Here is a 14,494-nt window from a genome sequence, read left to right as displayed (position 1 = left end):
TTTCCGCTGTCTGATTAACGCTGACAAATGTTTTATTCCGCCTTAACACTGCCCTTATAACCATAGAAATATACATACTAGAATGGTAAAAAGCACAATGTAATTCCAGTTCTATGCATGTAACACCTCTGCTGCTCACCCGTTACCTTTGACCTTTTATATGATCTCATTAGCAGCCATACAGGTTGTCTTAATGAAGCGTAGGCTGCTATCTGTCTATGGACCATTATACTGGTCCAGTATCATCTTAAGCATCTTAGTCATGGTGATCATAGTGGATGAATGATCTCTGGTGTCGACGTTATGATGACTGATCTCTGGTGTCGACGTTATGATGAATGATCTCTGGTGTCGACGTTATGATGAATGATCTATGACGGGGTTTCCCGAGCTCTGTCCTGGGGACCCTAAGGGGTGCACGTTTTGGTTTCTGCCCTAGCACGACACAGCTGATTTCAAATAACCAACTGATAATCAAGCTTTAATTTGAACCAGCTGTGTAGTGTTAGGTAAAAACCAAAACGTGCACCCCTTAGGTTCCCCAGGAAGGAGTTTTGGAAACTCTGACCTATGGTTTTGGAAGTCTTCTCTGGTTGATTTGAATGGGATTTCAGCGGGACTCTGTACAAGTACTCCCTCTGCTGGTTCTTCAGTCAAGTACTGGAAGAGGATACCTCTTCTCAGAATGAACATCAAGGATGTTTCTGACGCTAGATTCGGATTAAAAACTATCTGTGCTCTCACATGTTGGTCACATCTATGGTTATAAGGGGTGGCACGTACCCTAGTGGTTAGAGCGTTGGACTGGTAACAAAAAGGTTGCAAGATCGAATCCCCGAGCTGACAAGGTTCTGCCCCTGAACAAGGCAAGAATTTGTTCTTAACTGACTTGCCTAGTAAAGTAAAGGTAAAAATAATAATAATGTTCTTGACACTCCTGTTTAGGCTACAGATTCCTGTTCTCTTGGCTCTTCTTTCAGTGGCTGATTCATTGCTTTGGCGTAGTGTCTGTGTCCTGTTAGTGTCCTGTCGGTGTCCTGCCAGTTTATCCAGTTTATCAAGAGCACTGTCAGCCGTTGTCAGATTGACTCGTCCTCTGAATGGAGTTCACAGGCAGGCCGGGTCTATTCCTGTTCTAACGGAGTGCACTCACTTCCTGTTGGTGTCAGTGGAGGCGGTCCAGTCTCTCAAACGGTCGCCTCTCCTGGGGAACAGGAGACAGAATGTGGCCGACTTCAAAAGGAGGGGATGGCATGTAGGTTATGCTAGGCTATTTTCCACCAGGTGATAGATAGGTTTGGTGTGTGTGTGTGTCTGTTAGACAACCTTCCTACTGTAATCTCCTATAAGAGTGAGGGACACTGACCGTGAACTCGGTCATGCATTTCTCTAAATGCATGGCATTAAATGCATGCATTTCTCTAAATGCATGGCTCTGAGTGAACTCATTCAGGTTTAACTTTGTCTGCGTGCCTGGGCAAGGTGAATGTGTCCTGTTCTAGACTGCCACATAGACCATCACCATCACAATGAAACAACATGGCTGGGATGGAGCTTTTCCACTGTTCCCCTGGCCTGCACTCCTCCCTGCTCCCTCACTCCTTCTCCTCTAGCCTGCAATCCTCCTCTCCCTCACTCAGTCCCTCACTTGTCTTTCCAAACTCATTCTCATATTCAGGCCGTACATAATGAGCTTTCTGACACTTTGGCTTCAGAGTGAAGGCGGTGTCATGTTGGGTAACTTGGCTCCATCAGTTTCGGGTACAGAGTCCCTGTCATCTAACTAGCTAACGTGGCCTTATATTCTGATGTAGGCTTACACTGGTCCCAGATCTGTTTGTGCTGCCAGTAGGAGTTGGCAAGACGGCACAAACAGGCCACATCATATCATGCTTGCGTGATTAACTTCTATAGTTTTGTGAATAACGGCAGGCTTCAAACAGCATGAACAAGCTGTCTGACACAAGCCTACAGTATGTTTACCAAGACGAGAGTTAAATTCCTCAGCACAGCATATTTTGATTTATTTTGATTAGGCTAAAGTTTCTGGGAACCACCAGATTCACTGTCGGTAGACCAGCAGCCTCGGATGATAAACAGCTCTAAACATAACAGAGCTGGACTTTCTCATTCTGAACAACGTTCCACAGCCGCCATCCAACTCCAAACTACCCCAATGGTTAAGAACAGTAGTTGGACTGGATTCTCTCATACGGAGCCAGGATTGTCGCTGCTTTCATATCATGACAGATGGGCTGTGTTCATTGGCTGCGTCAGAGGCTATAATACCTGTGTGTGTGTGTGTGTGTGTGTGTGTGTGTGTGCGTGCGCATCACGTTGAGGCTCGGTAGTTAGTTATTGTAGAAGTTCCAAGGCCCGTGCTGTGTGAGCCAAAGCTTTCCTCTATTGTCTCCCCACCAAAATGCAACCATTTCATGCATCTCCCAGCGTAAATGCTTTGTTTTTATTTCTACCGTTATGAATAAAAGATGAAGGGGTTATTTCTACTTTATTTTGGTGAGTGTCAGCATTGCAATTGTCTGTGTGTATGAGATGGATAACTCCATCTCCTCTTTTCTCCCCCTCTCTGTCCCCCCCTGTCTCTCGCCCGTTTCGTATCTCTCTCCTACAGAATGCCAAGCCCTTCTCCTCCTCAGACAGCCTAGTGAAGGTCCAGGAGGTAGCAAGCTGGCTTTTGGAAATGAACCAGGATCTGCTGTCGGGGGGCAGCAGGCGGGGCCTGGGGGGCCGGCGAGGGGGCCCGGGGGCCCAGCGAGGTAACGCCTCCTCCTCGGCCCGGACGCCCCAGGGCCAGCAGCCTGGAGAGGAGGCCGACGAGGAGGAGCACATGAACCGGGTGGTGGAGGACCAAGAACACCAGCAGTCCAGAGTCCAGCCTGCGGCCTCGGCAGGGGGGGAAGGAGTAGAAGAGCCGTGGACCTCCAGGCAGAATGGACCCCAGGGAGACGGGGAGGAAGAGGATGGAGGAGGAGTACCCAACGAGGTGAACGGAGGAGTGACTAAGGGCGGCCGGTGGATGTGGGAGGCGGAGCGACGGCAACAGGGGGGGGATGACGACGAGGAGGAGGAAGAGAACAACAACAGTGGCAGCCAGCAGGGAGAGGAGGAGGATGAGGAAAGGACAGAGGGAGGAGAGCGAACGGGGAGGGATGAGGAGGACGAGGAGGAGATGGATCAGGACAGTGATGACTTTGAGCATTCGGAGGAGAGTGGGAGGGAGGAGGAAGAGGAGGAGGAGGAGGGGGAGGATGGCCTCCACTCACCCTCCCTCAGGAGTGATGCGTCTGTCCCCAACAACAACCTGGACCAGTCCTCGGGGTGCCAACACCAAAGCTCACCCATCAAGAAGAAGGTAAGACCTGACCAGTGTTCATGTTTCACAGTATACCAGAACTTACTAGATACTAGAACCTTCAAAAACGGTTCTCTACTAGAATTGTTACTTTCGTTCTTCTGTCAAATGTCTCCCGCCATCTTCTGATTTTGAGAGAGGATCAAGTCTGTATCAGCGCAGCCGACATCACCTTATCGTACCTAGTCCGCTTCCTCATTGCTAGCTCTAGCCTGGCCTGAGGAACCAGTGCACTCCCTGGGAGTCTGGGCTGCATCACGTTAGCTCCCCACTCATACTGGCTCTAGCCTGGCCTGAGGAACCAGTGCACTCCCTGGGAGTCTGGGCTGCATCACGTTAGCTCCCCACTCATACTGGCTCTAGCCTGGCCTGAGGAACTAGCCTGGCCTGATCACGGAACCAGCCTGGCCTGACTCCTCCCTGGGAGTCTGGGCTGCATCACGTTAGCTCCCCACTCATACTGGCTCTAGCCTGGCCTGAGGAACCAGTGCACTCCCTGGGAGTCTGGGCTGCATCACGTTAGCTCCCCACTCATACTGGCTCCCCTGGCCTGACTCATACTGGCTGGGCTGCATCAGCCTGGCCTGAGCCTGGCCTGAGGAACCAGTGCACTCCCTGGGAGTCTGGGCTGCATCACGTTAGCTCCCCACTCATACTGGCTCTAGCCTGGCCTGAGGAACCAGTGCACTCCCTGGGAGTCTGGGCTGCATCACCAGCTCCCCACTGCTGACTGGCTCTAGCCTGGCCTGAGAACCAGTGCAAAAGTCTGGGCTGCAATGTCCCCATTACAGGCTCTAGCCTGGCCTGAGGAACCAGTGCACTCCCTGGGAGTCTGGGCTGCATCACGTTAGCTCCCCACTCAGTTGGCTCTAGCCTGGCCTGAGGAACCAGTGCACTCCAGTCTGGGCTTGTACGTTAGCTCCCCACTCAGTTTCCTGGCCTGAGGAACCAGTGCACTCCAGTCTGATGCATCACATTAGTTGACTTAACACCTGTGAATATTGCAAAATGGCAACAATGTCCATTACAGGCTAGAACATGCAAACCATAACACATACTACTGCTGATTTCAAAGCTGGTTGTCTCCAAAAAATGTATTCATTCATGTAATCTCCCTCGCCTCATGTCTCTTCCAGTCAATATTGTCTTTGCTGGAGCCACAAACTGAGTGTGAATGACATCATGGGCCTTAAAGAGACAACGCACACATTTTATAAAATATTTTTCTTCTTCTATGCAAATGTTGTTGATCAGTACAATAAAATAAGTCCCGAATGGAAGGGTAACAGATTTGTTTGTCATCTGAAGCCCTGTGAAATCAGCCAAAACAATAACTCAATGCGTGCACACACCTGTATTGTGACTAGGCCAAGGCTACATCTTGATTTCCCCAATTTATCTATAGAGATTTACCATTCAAATAAATTATTACCTTTCTGTTATGTAGTTAGATTGGTAAAAACAAGTATCTAGTATGATGACACTGAACCTGGTGTCCGTATCAAAGACAAAATTCTGGTATTGTGACATCACTAACCTGTGGTCAGTTTGTTGTGTGTGTCCTAATGTGATGGTCTTAATGTACATAGAAACAGGTACAGTATTGTGTGAATAGGATCAAAGTAAGTTATGCTCCTTGCTTTTCCACATCCCTGAGAAGGTGGCGATAAGCAGCCCAGCTCTGTTTCAAAGCAGACACTTTCAGAAATGTGCAAAACCTCTAACAGCGTCTAATAATCTAGCGACCCTTTCCTCCAGGCATGACATGAGCAATTGTTGATACTGAACGTGATCCACAACTCTTGTTGAGCAGTACAGTATTGCTGTATTTCTAATCCAATGGCTCCCACTTGTGTTCAAAAGAAGTTACTACATTTTTAAATTCATGGAGTTAATTTCTTGACTGTTGAAAATGCCAATAAAAAGGCCTGCGATTTGGTCTTGAAATGCTATTTCACATGCCCTCTACTCTCTGCTAGGTGTACCCCATTTGTCATGCTGTATCTGTGGTCAACTTGCAATGCTACAGCAATGCGTTAATGCCATATCAAGCAATTATAGCATATCGGCCTATTAAACTTCTAAGAGAACATTTACAGTAGTCTGTAATAGGTACTATGAGAAGGTCTACAACCCTCAACTCAACTCTGGACCTCTGAGCCAGTCCCACTTTTTTTTTTTTTTCCCTCCATTTGTTCCCCTCGAATCAGACTGATTTTAGACCTTGGACATCAGGTGGGTGCAATGAATTATCAGGTAGAACAGAAAACCAGCAGGCTCTGAACCTCGTACAGTAAGAGTTGAATACAGCTGATCTTCATAGATAGAATGTCTAGTAATTCTATTTCTATACTCTACAATGCATAGGTCATACAGGGAGAATGTTATGTGCTGATTGACATATAGCAGTAGCTGGCAACCTTTTCTTGGGTTGCATGCCTGACCCGTGTCTGGGACATTCCCTCTTGGTAGAAGCAGCAAAGGTGCTGACTTCAAGAAGCCGTACCTTCTATTTTGAGGATCCATAAGTGAAGATGGAGTGTCTTGAAGGATTGTTCCCAGCGACGCTTCTGTCGTTGTTGAGCACCACAGTGTTTACTTCAGCTGAGCTTTACTTATACTCTAATTTCATATCAGGTTATGGGTCGTCAGTCAACTGAGGTTGTTGACTCAAATAATATTTCTGATTGCCAAAATCCCGACATATCTTAAGTCTTACAATGAGGCCCTTTATCTTCTTCCCATAGTCGGATGAACTCGTGTCATTTATGTCTCTGTCCAGTGTGATTGAAGTTGGCGGTAGTTTTGCGAGCCAATGCTAAATAGCGTCAGCGTAATGACGAGTAGTTACCAGCGTTCTTTGGAGAAGTAGATCAGGTTATTGGCAATGAGGCCCTTACGTATCCATTTAAGCAGGCCTGTAGTACTTCAAGTCCAGCTCAGTCAGTTGAGAGACTGGAGCATTCAGCAAGGACCCAGCCCAGTGCTTGGCCGCCCACCTACTCTAGTGTGTCCTCGTCGAACCACATCTTGCTCTCTGTCTTGGCAACACGATCGACACAGTGCTGTGTTGGACTGACAGGTCATCCATTCCCCGCTGCTCTTCTCAAATCACCCAGGAAACCCGTGAAGGGAAATCTATTCCGCCGCCCTCGGAAATCACTCTTTAATTAGTCCGGAGAAGTAATGAACTGCATTAAAGTGACAAACTCGGCCCGCCTGGTAGCCTTGGACCTGGGGTAGCCCTCCGCTACAAGGACAGAGCCTCCCCCGGAAGACGAGGAGACCAGGCAGGCATTTTATTGGACTAGATTTATCACTCCAGAGAAGGACGAATGTGTGTCATCGGGCAAGTGTCAAGTGGGCTGGAGCTTGGTTTGGAGCTCGCTGTGCCTCCCCCGGGCAGCCCCGGGTCTCGTTCCGTAGGCCAACGTTCTGGAACGCTGCAGATGGAAGTTAATACCATGAACAGAGCAGAATAAGGAATCATGTCTGCAAGTCAATAGAGGCATGTTTGTTCTATGCAACAGATGTAACTCAGGCTCGGCCGCGTGGTGCTTCCCTTCAGGCAGTCCTGGAGTCTCTCGTTGTGCCGAGCCATGTGGCTCTGTTCACCTTTCCTTCAGGTAGTCCTGGAGTCTCTCGTTGTGCCGAGCCATGTGGCTCTGTTCACCTTTCCTTCAGGCAGTCCTGGAGTCTCCCGTTGTGCCGAGCCATGTGGCTCTGTTCACCTTTCCTTCAGGCAGTCCTGGAGTCTCTCGTTGTGCCGAGCCATGTGGCTCTGTTCACCTTTCCTTCAGGTAGTCCTGGAGTCTCTCGTTGTGCCGAGCCATGTGGCTCTGTTCACCTTTCCTTCAGGCAGTCCTGGAGTCTCCCGTTGTGCCGAGCCATGTGGCTCTGTTCACCTTTCCTTCAGGCAGTCCTGGAGTCTCTCGTTGTGCCGAGCCACGTGGCTCTGCTCACCTTTCCTTCAGGCAGTCCTGGAGTGTGTCTCGTTGTGCCGAGCCACGTGGCTCTGTTCACCTTTCCTTCAGGCAGTCCTGGAGTCTCTCGTTGTGCCGAGCCACGTGGCTCTGTTCACCTTTCCTTCAGGCAGTCCTGGAGTCTCTCGTTGTGCCGAGCCACGTGGCTCTGTTCACCTTTCCTTCAGGCAGTCCTGGAGTCTCTCGTTGTGCCGAGCCACGTGGCTCTGTTCACCTTTCCTTCAGGCAGTCCTGGAGTCTCTCGTTGTGCCGAGCCACGTGGCTCTGTTCACCTTTCCTTCAGGCAGTCCTGGAGTCTCTCGTTGTGCCGAGCCACGTGGCTCTGTTCACCTTTCCTTCAGGCAGTCCTGGAGTGTGTCTCGTTGTGCCGAGCCACGTGGCTCTGTTCACCTTTCCTTCAGGCAGTCCTGGAGTGTGTCTCGTTGTGCCGAGCCACGTGGCTCTGTTCACCTTTCACACGTGTGCCACATGTTGTTGTTTTTTGCCATACCAACCCACCCCCTTCTCTCCTGTGAGCGTGATCGAGCTGTAGCAGTCAAACACCTTGGAGAGATGGAGAGAGAGAAGGGGGAGGGAGAGCTACTGTAGCAGCGAATCCATTCACATCCGAGCGAGCCACAAGCGGGGGAGCTGTGACAGTAACGCTTGTCAACAACAGGGAAGTGGCCCGTCTGTCTCACTGTTACTGAACAGCTCTAGAACTAACTGCTCCTCATCCTCCAGTCCAGTCTGACCAGTCTTCCTCCTGCAATGGGGAATCGCACCATGAAGAAGGTGGTGCTGCTACTGGTGAGCATGTGTGGAGTTGTTACTGCTGTGTGTGTGTGTGTGTGTGTGTCTCTCGGTTGGTTTTCTCGAGACGGCTGGTTGTGCTTGACTTATACACAGCTAACATTGTCCTGAAATACTTTGACCTAACTGTCGATCTCGATTGTGTGTGGTGGGTACCGGTGCGCCAGCTGACACTGTCTTACGAGGCTAGGAGCAGCGGCCTCACAGGACCGCTAACGGCTGCAGTTTCTTAATCCTGGAAGGTTACACATTTCAATATCAGTGATGTAATGGTCTGTAACGGAGTGACCTGCTCTCTGAAGTATTTGTATATTGATGTGGAGATGTTGTGATCGGCTATGTTTCTCTTCTCATGCAATTATCTCCAAGTGTCAGGCGTTTTCAATTTGCTTCCTGTGTGTCGGACTGTCTGGTGTTGCTGCCTGTGCTGACTTTGTGACAAGACACAAGTTCAACTGCTGCCGGACCTTGAGGAAAGCTAACGTCCAGCTGGGGATTCAGATTGCTCTGCAATTGACCTTGATTCAGTTTCATCTCTTAGAGTATTTGTTATTTCTCGTTGTGCGTTACAGTTGGAGACTTTCTTAGAACACGTAAACTCCAACATGTGTTTTTAGACAGTCCGTCTTTATGAAGAGGGAGGTTGGGAGAAATGGAACTGGAGAACAGCACATCTGCTCTGAATTCCCCCAGAGTGTTCAGCCCAGAAGCTCTGGTCATGGCTAAGTTCAACCCACCACATGCTCCCTACTTCCATCCTCCTTAGTTATTATTTTGAAAGAAAAGACATCTCTTCATGGGTGAAGGAGACTAAACGCAAAGACTCAGAATTCCCACGGACCCACGACTGGCTGTGAGCAATTGACCTGTGTCTCTGTCACAGCACGACCCCAAAGTCATGTCCCCCTCTGGTTCTCACCACGTTAGCGCCAAATGGCCAGCAACACCAGCAATCAGTTAAATAAAGGTTAGATAAAAAGTTACTGTACAGGGGCCTAGGCTGTGATAATGGACATAGTTTTGAGTAGATGTCAGACGATGCCCTGGTTATCTAGATTAGCTCTGCCCCCGCAGGCATTGTCCTATATCTAATCATAGACATCAGTTTATAGCAGTGGTTCTCAACTGGTTTTGCCTCAGAACCCAAATTGCACAAGGTTGTCTCTGTCGCGACCCAATAGTAGTATTGCAAAAAAATAATCACAAATACAATCTGGAAACTATTTTGAATTCTATATTAGTAGTAAATGTAGCAGTTATATGACGAGGGAACAACGTTCCCACCTCTTTCATTGTTAGTAATTAAATGAGGCCCATATTCTTGATGAAGAATGTTAATTAAGTCACTGGCTTGAGACCACAAAATCAACCAACACAGCGCTGCTAATAGTTCTATATTCAAAATATTATGATTGAAGAAAAATTGTTAAACGATTCAATAATTAAATGTAAGTTCATTATAATTTCTACACACCTAATACCTGGTTTAAGTCGTTTCAGTTCAGACTGGAGTATTTATTTTTTGCTCAGACACCCACACTCAACCTCCCACCAGTTGAGAATCGCTGGTTTTTAGTACCAAGAAAGAGTTAATCATGGATTAAACTTCGATTCTTAGTTCCAATATGTATTCAGGAGGAACGATCTGAGTCTAAAGCTAGTTGATAATACCAGTGTTTTTATAGTGTGTAACGTGGTAAGACGAGTGTCTTTCTCTGGCTCACTGTTTGTTGAGATGTCCTTGGCAGGCAGATCCTGAAGTATGGCTTAGTGGGATAACGAGAATGCTCTTTCATTGTCGAGAATATGCAATCAGAATTTAAATCTCCAGAAGCCAAACCGCGAGAGAAAATAAATATTTAATGTAGAAAATAAGCTGTTGGAGTTCTCTGACCGAGAGCTCTCGTTTTAGAATTCATGACAACCAGTTGGGTATTTTAGACTGGCAATATCTCTTAGTGCCTCTGGTGATCAAGCCCCCCCGTCCCCCCAACAGAGTGTGTTCAGTCCTTTTGTGTTGCCTTTTGGAGTGTGTCTGATACATTTTCACAGCTGGAGACTTGGTCTGTTTGTAATAAGGAGGAACTGAACAGGGTCAAATATCCTATATTCAGGGGATAGGCTTGTTTAAAAGCACTTCTCCTATGTGCATGTTAGCAGTGTGTGGACTAAATAAGGCTGTGCTATGTCATATGCTATACTAATATAGCCAGTGTTTCCAATCGTGGTGTGGTGGTCAATGGTGTATGTGATTGAGCAGAGATGGCAAACTGTGAGAGGTTCAAGTGTTGCTCCCAACATCAGGTCTGAATGTAGAAACAGCCTTGATTGCAGTGCATCTTTAGGCTTTATGGGCTTTGCTACTGGAATACGAGTGTTTTGAATCACGGTGGGATGGACGTATGTGTGTGATACAGTAAACACTGTGAGAGGTGTGGAAGTGCTGGAACCAACACGGGGCTGGTATGTAGAAACAGCCCTGTGTTAGTCTGAGTAGGCTGCTGCCTGTGTGGAGGAATGTGTCAGTAAGCTGTTCTGCCTGGCATGTCTTGAGAAGGGGACAGATGGGGGGCTTGTGGCTCTCTGAACTACATGGCCTGGGTTAGGAGAGGCTCCTGAATTAGACCCTCTCTTCCTCCTCTTACTCTCCATCACTCTCAACCTGACTGCCTGCCAAGTTCCTCTGCTGCTTACACACACACACACACACACACACACACACACACACACACAGAGAGAGAGAGTCAGAGACAGAAAGCACTCTCCCAGTGGGGTCATGTTTCCCACAAGGTACAGTGAATTTTGGGATTTAACCTCCATGACTACTCACATGCTGTGCATTAACGATCTCCACACCACTGACGACCTCTTCAAATGACCTCTAACTAAACCTGTAACTAACCTGCTTGTAGCACTCTGATCAACTTCTATTGTATTCTCTACAACAGATGCCTTTCTGTTCCAAACAATTAGAGGCATTCCATCAAACAGTATTACAACGTGATGGTTCATGAATGCCGTAGTGGATGTGTAGGGGTTAGATATGACTGCTGTCCGTTTGGCCGCTGTCGTGCAGTTTGTCTACTGTGTGTATATTTAAAGGACAAGGTTAGTTCATTGCAATAGGCTTAACATAAACTAGCTTCGGTCAAACTGTGGTAGATGGCTTATGATATCATAAAACTATCCTCCTTGATATTTAGTTGTTTTCTAAACCTTTAGTCTCAACACCACATCACAGATGATTTATGTGGAATATGCATATGCACTTCCCTCCTCTGGGATTCCCCATTAGCCCTGACAATAAATCCCCCATAAACCATCTGGGGTGGTGGATTAGACAGAACAGGAGATTAGGCTTCCATGGTGACTGAGCCGCCTTGTGACTGTCTGCCTGCCGGTGTGTGTGTGTGTACCCTTTAACTGCCCTAATCTCTGGGGGTGGGGGGGGACACACACACACTTTTGAACATGTGAACAATTGGAACCCACTGTTGGTGATCTCAATGACACACCTCTGTGTTCTGGCATAGAGAGGGAGGGGGCCAGCCTGGGTCTGTAGAGGGGGAGGGGGCCAGCCTGGGTCTGTAGAGGGGGACGGGGGCCAGTCTGCGTCGGCCTTGCTGCCTGGCTTGCAAATGTCTTAATTTCTATGTGGATGAGGTGTGTAGGCCTATGTACAGACATCACATAGACCGCTACTGTGTGTGTGTCTCGCCACACACGCCACCAGCATTGTTCAGCCCCATTTTGGACCTGGATCCTCTCCAGACAATGCCCCAGGGGCAGTCAAGGCCAAGGCCCTTCTGGGGGAGGGAGGCCTTTTTATATGCCTGTTTGACAGCCAGGGGTCAGCCCAGATGGCATCTGAACACTGAGTTAATGCAAGTAGGGTAGGTACTAGGTACAGCGCCCCTGTGATGAATAGAGGCAGCAGGTAACTTAGTGGTTAGCGTGTTGGGCCAATAATTGAAAGGTTGCTGGATCGAATCACTAAGCTGACTAGGTTCAAATCTGTCATTCTGCCCCTGAACAAGGCAGTTAACCCACTGTTCCCCAATAGGCTGTCATTGTAAATAAGAATTTGTTCTTAACTGACTTGCCTAGTTAAATAAAGGTTAAATAAAGGTTCAATTGAAAAGAAAAGGAAACGGGACATGTCCATGTTTCAAATCACGTTTTATTTGTCACATGCGTCGAATACAACAATAGACCTTACCTTACGTGAGACCTGGAATACAACAATAGACCTTACCTTACGTGAGACCTGGAATACAACAATAGACCTTGCCTTACGTGAAACGTTTACTTACAAGCCCTTAACCAACAATATTGACTAAATAAACCCCCCCAAAAGTTTCACAATAAAATAACAATAATGAAGCTATATACAGGGGGTGTGAATGGAGTGATGTTCGGCCCTCCTTTTCCTGTAGTCCACAATCATCTCCTTTGTCTTGCTCATGTTGAGGGAGAGGTTGTTGTCCTGGCACCACACTGCCAGGTCTCTGACCTCCTCCCTATAGGCTGTTTTTTTCCCTTTTGTCCTGGTGGGAAAGGGCAGTATTGAGATGGCGTCATCTGGGGTTCTGTTGGAGTGGGTCTAGGGTTTCCGGGATGATGGTGTTGATGTGAGCCATGTCCAGCCTTTCAAAGCTACGGGGTGGTAGTCATTTAGGCAGGTTACTTTTGCTTTCTTGGGTACAGGGACTATGGTGGTCTGCTTGAAACATGTAGGTATTAAGGACTCGGTCTGGGAGAGGTTGAAAATGTTAGTGAAGACACTTGCCAGTTGCTTTGCGCATGCTCGGAGTACACGTCCTGTTAATCCGTCGGGCCCCGCGGCTTTGTGAATGTTGACCTGTTTAAAGGGTCTTGCTTACATCGGCTACGGAAAGCCGCTGTTCCTCTAGAACGGCTGGTGCTCTCATGCGTGCTCTCATGCATGCTTTAGTGTTGCTTGCCTCGTAGCGATTCTAAAAGTCATTATCCTGTCTGGCAGGCTCGCATCACTGGGCTGCTCGCGGCTGGGTTTCCCATTTGTAGTCTGCAATAGCTTGCAAGCCCTGCCACATTTGATGAGCATCAGAGCCGGTGTAGTACGATTTGATCTTAATCCGGTATTGATGCTTTGCCTGTTTGATGGTTCGTCTGAGGGCATAGCGGGACTTCTTATAAGGGTCCGGATTAGTGTCCCGCCCCTTGAAAGCGGCAGCTCTAGTCTTTAGATCGGTGCGGATGTTGCCAGTAATCCATGGCTTCTGGTTGAGATATGTTCGTACGGTCACTGTGGACCACGTCATCGGCGCACGTATTGATGAAGCCGGTGACTGTGGTATACTCCTCAATGCCATTGGATGAATCCCGGAACATATTCCAGTCTGTGCTAGTAAAACAGACCTTTAGTGTAGCATCCACATCATCTGACCACTTCCTTATTGAGCGAGTCATTTGTACTTCCTTTTTCTTGTTTTTGCTTGTAAGCAGGAATCAGGAGGATAGAATTATGGTCAGATTTTCCAAATGGAGAATGAGAGAGAGCATCTCTGTGTGTGGAGTAAAGGGGGTCTAGTGTTTTTTTTTTTAAATTATTTATTTTTTCACCTCTGGTTCCACATGTGACATGCTGGTAGGAATGAGGTAAAACGGATTTAAGTTGGCCTGCATTAAAGTCCCTGACCACTAGGAGCGCTTCTGAATCAGCATTTTCTTGTTTGCTTATGGCCTTATACAGCTCGTTGAGTGCGGTCCTAGTGCCAGCATCAGTTTATGGTGGTAAATAGACAGCTACAAGAAAAATATAGGTGAGATTTCTCTTAGTGTGGTCTAGATCCTATCATGAGGTACTCTATCTCAGGCGAGCAATACCTCGAGACTACCTTAATTTTAGGCATCATGCACCAGCTGTTATTGACAAATAGACACAGATTCCCAACACTCATCTTTACCGGACATAGCTGTTCTGCCCTGCCGATGCACGGAAAACCCAGCCAACTGTATATTATCTGTGTTGTCGTTCAGCCACGACTCGGTTGAAACATAAGATTTTACATTTGTGAAAATCCTGTCGGTAGGATAGTCTCAACGGAGCTCAACCAGTTTATTCTCAATGCACGGCAGCCGATAGAACGGATACTGGAGTCGGGTTACCCACTTGCCGACAAATTCTCACAAGGCACCCTAATCTCCACCCCCCCACCCCCCTATATTTCCTTATTTTCTTCATGCAAATGATGAGGATTTGGGCCTTGTCTGGGAGCAACGTTACATCCTTAAGTACTGATATGTGGTCCTTTGCCACTCAGTTCGTAAGAGCATGGTGCTGGAATCACATGCTAATACTAAA

At 47.7% G+C, this 14,494-nt stretch overlaps 1 protein-coding gene across 3 annotated transcripts in view; it reads left to right on the top strand.

Annotated features, from left to right (window-relative positions):
• LOC112262381 (F-box/WD repeat-containing protein 7) overlaps positions 1-14,494 on the top strand; it is a 199,343-nt gene that overhangs the window by 80,023 nt on the left and 104,826 nt on the right. For all 3 annotated transcript variants that reach the window (XM_042329682.1, XM_042329683.1, XM_042329681.1), the window contains one exon: positions 2,633-3,373. In XM_042329682.1, the coding sequence (XP_042185616.1) occupies positions 2,702-3,373 (672 nt within the window). In that variant the 5' untranslated portion in view covers positions 2,633-2,701. The remainder of the gene's footprint in view (positions 1-2,632; positions 3,374-14,494) is intronic.

The sequence above is a fragment of the Oncorhynchus tshawytscha genome, linkage group LG11 (assembly GCF_018296145.1).
Source record: "Oncorhynchus tshawytscha isolate Ot180627B linkage group LG11, Otsh_v2.0, whole genome shotgun sequence".
NCBI classification, from domain to species: Eukaryota; Metazoa; Chordata; class Actinopteri; order Salmoniformes; family Salmonidae; genus Oncorhynchus; species Oncorhynchus tshawytscha.
The sequence above is the reverse complement of the archived record's forward strand: the minus strand, read 5'-3'. Positions and strand labels throughout refer to the sequence as shown.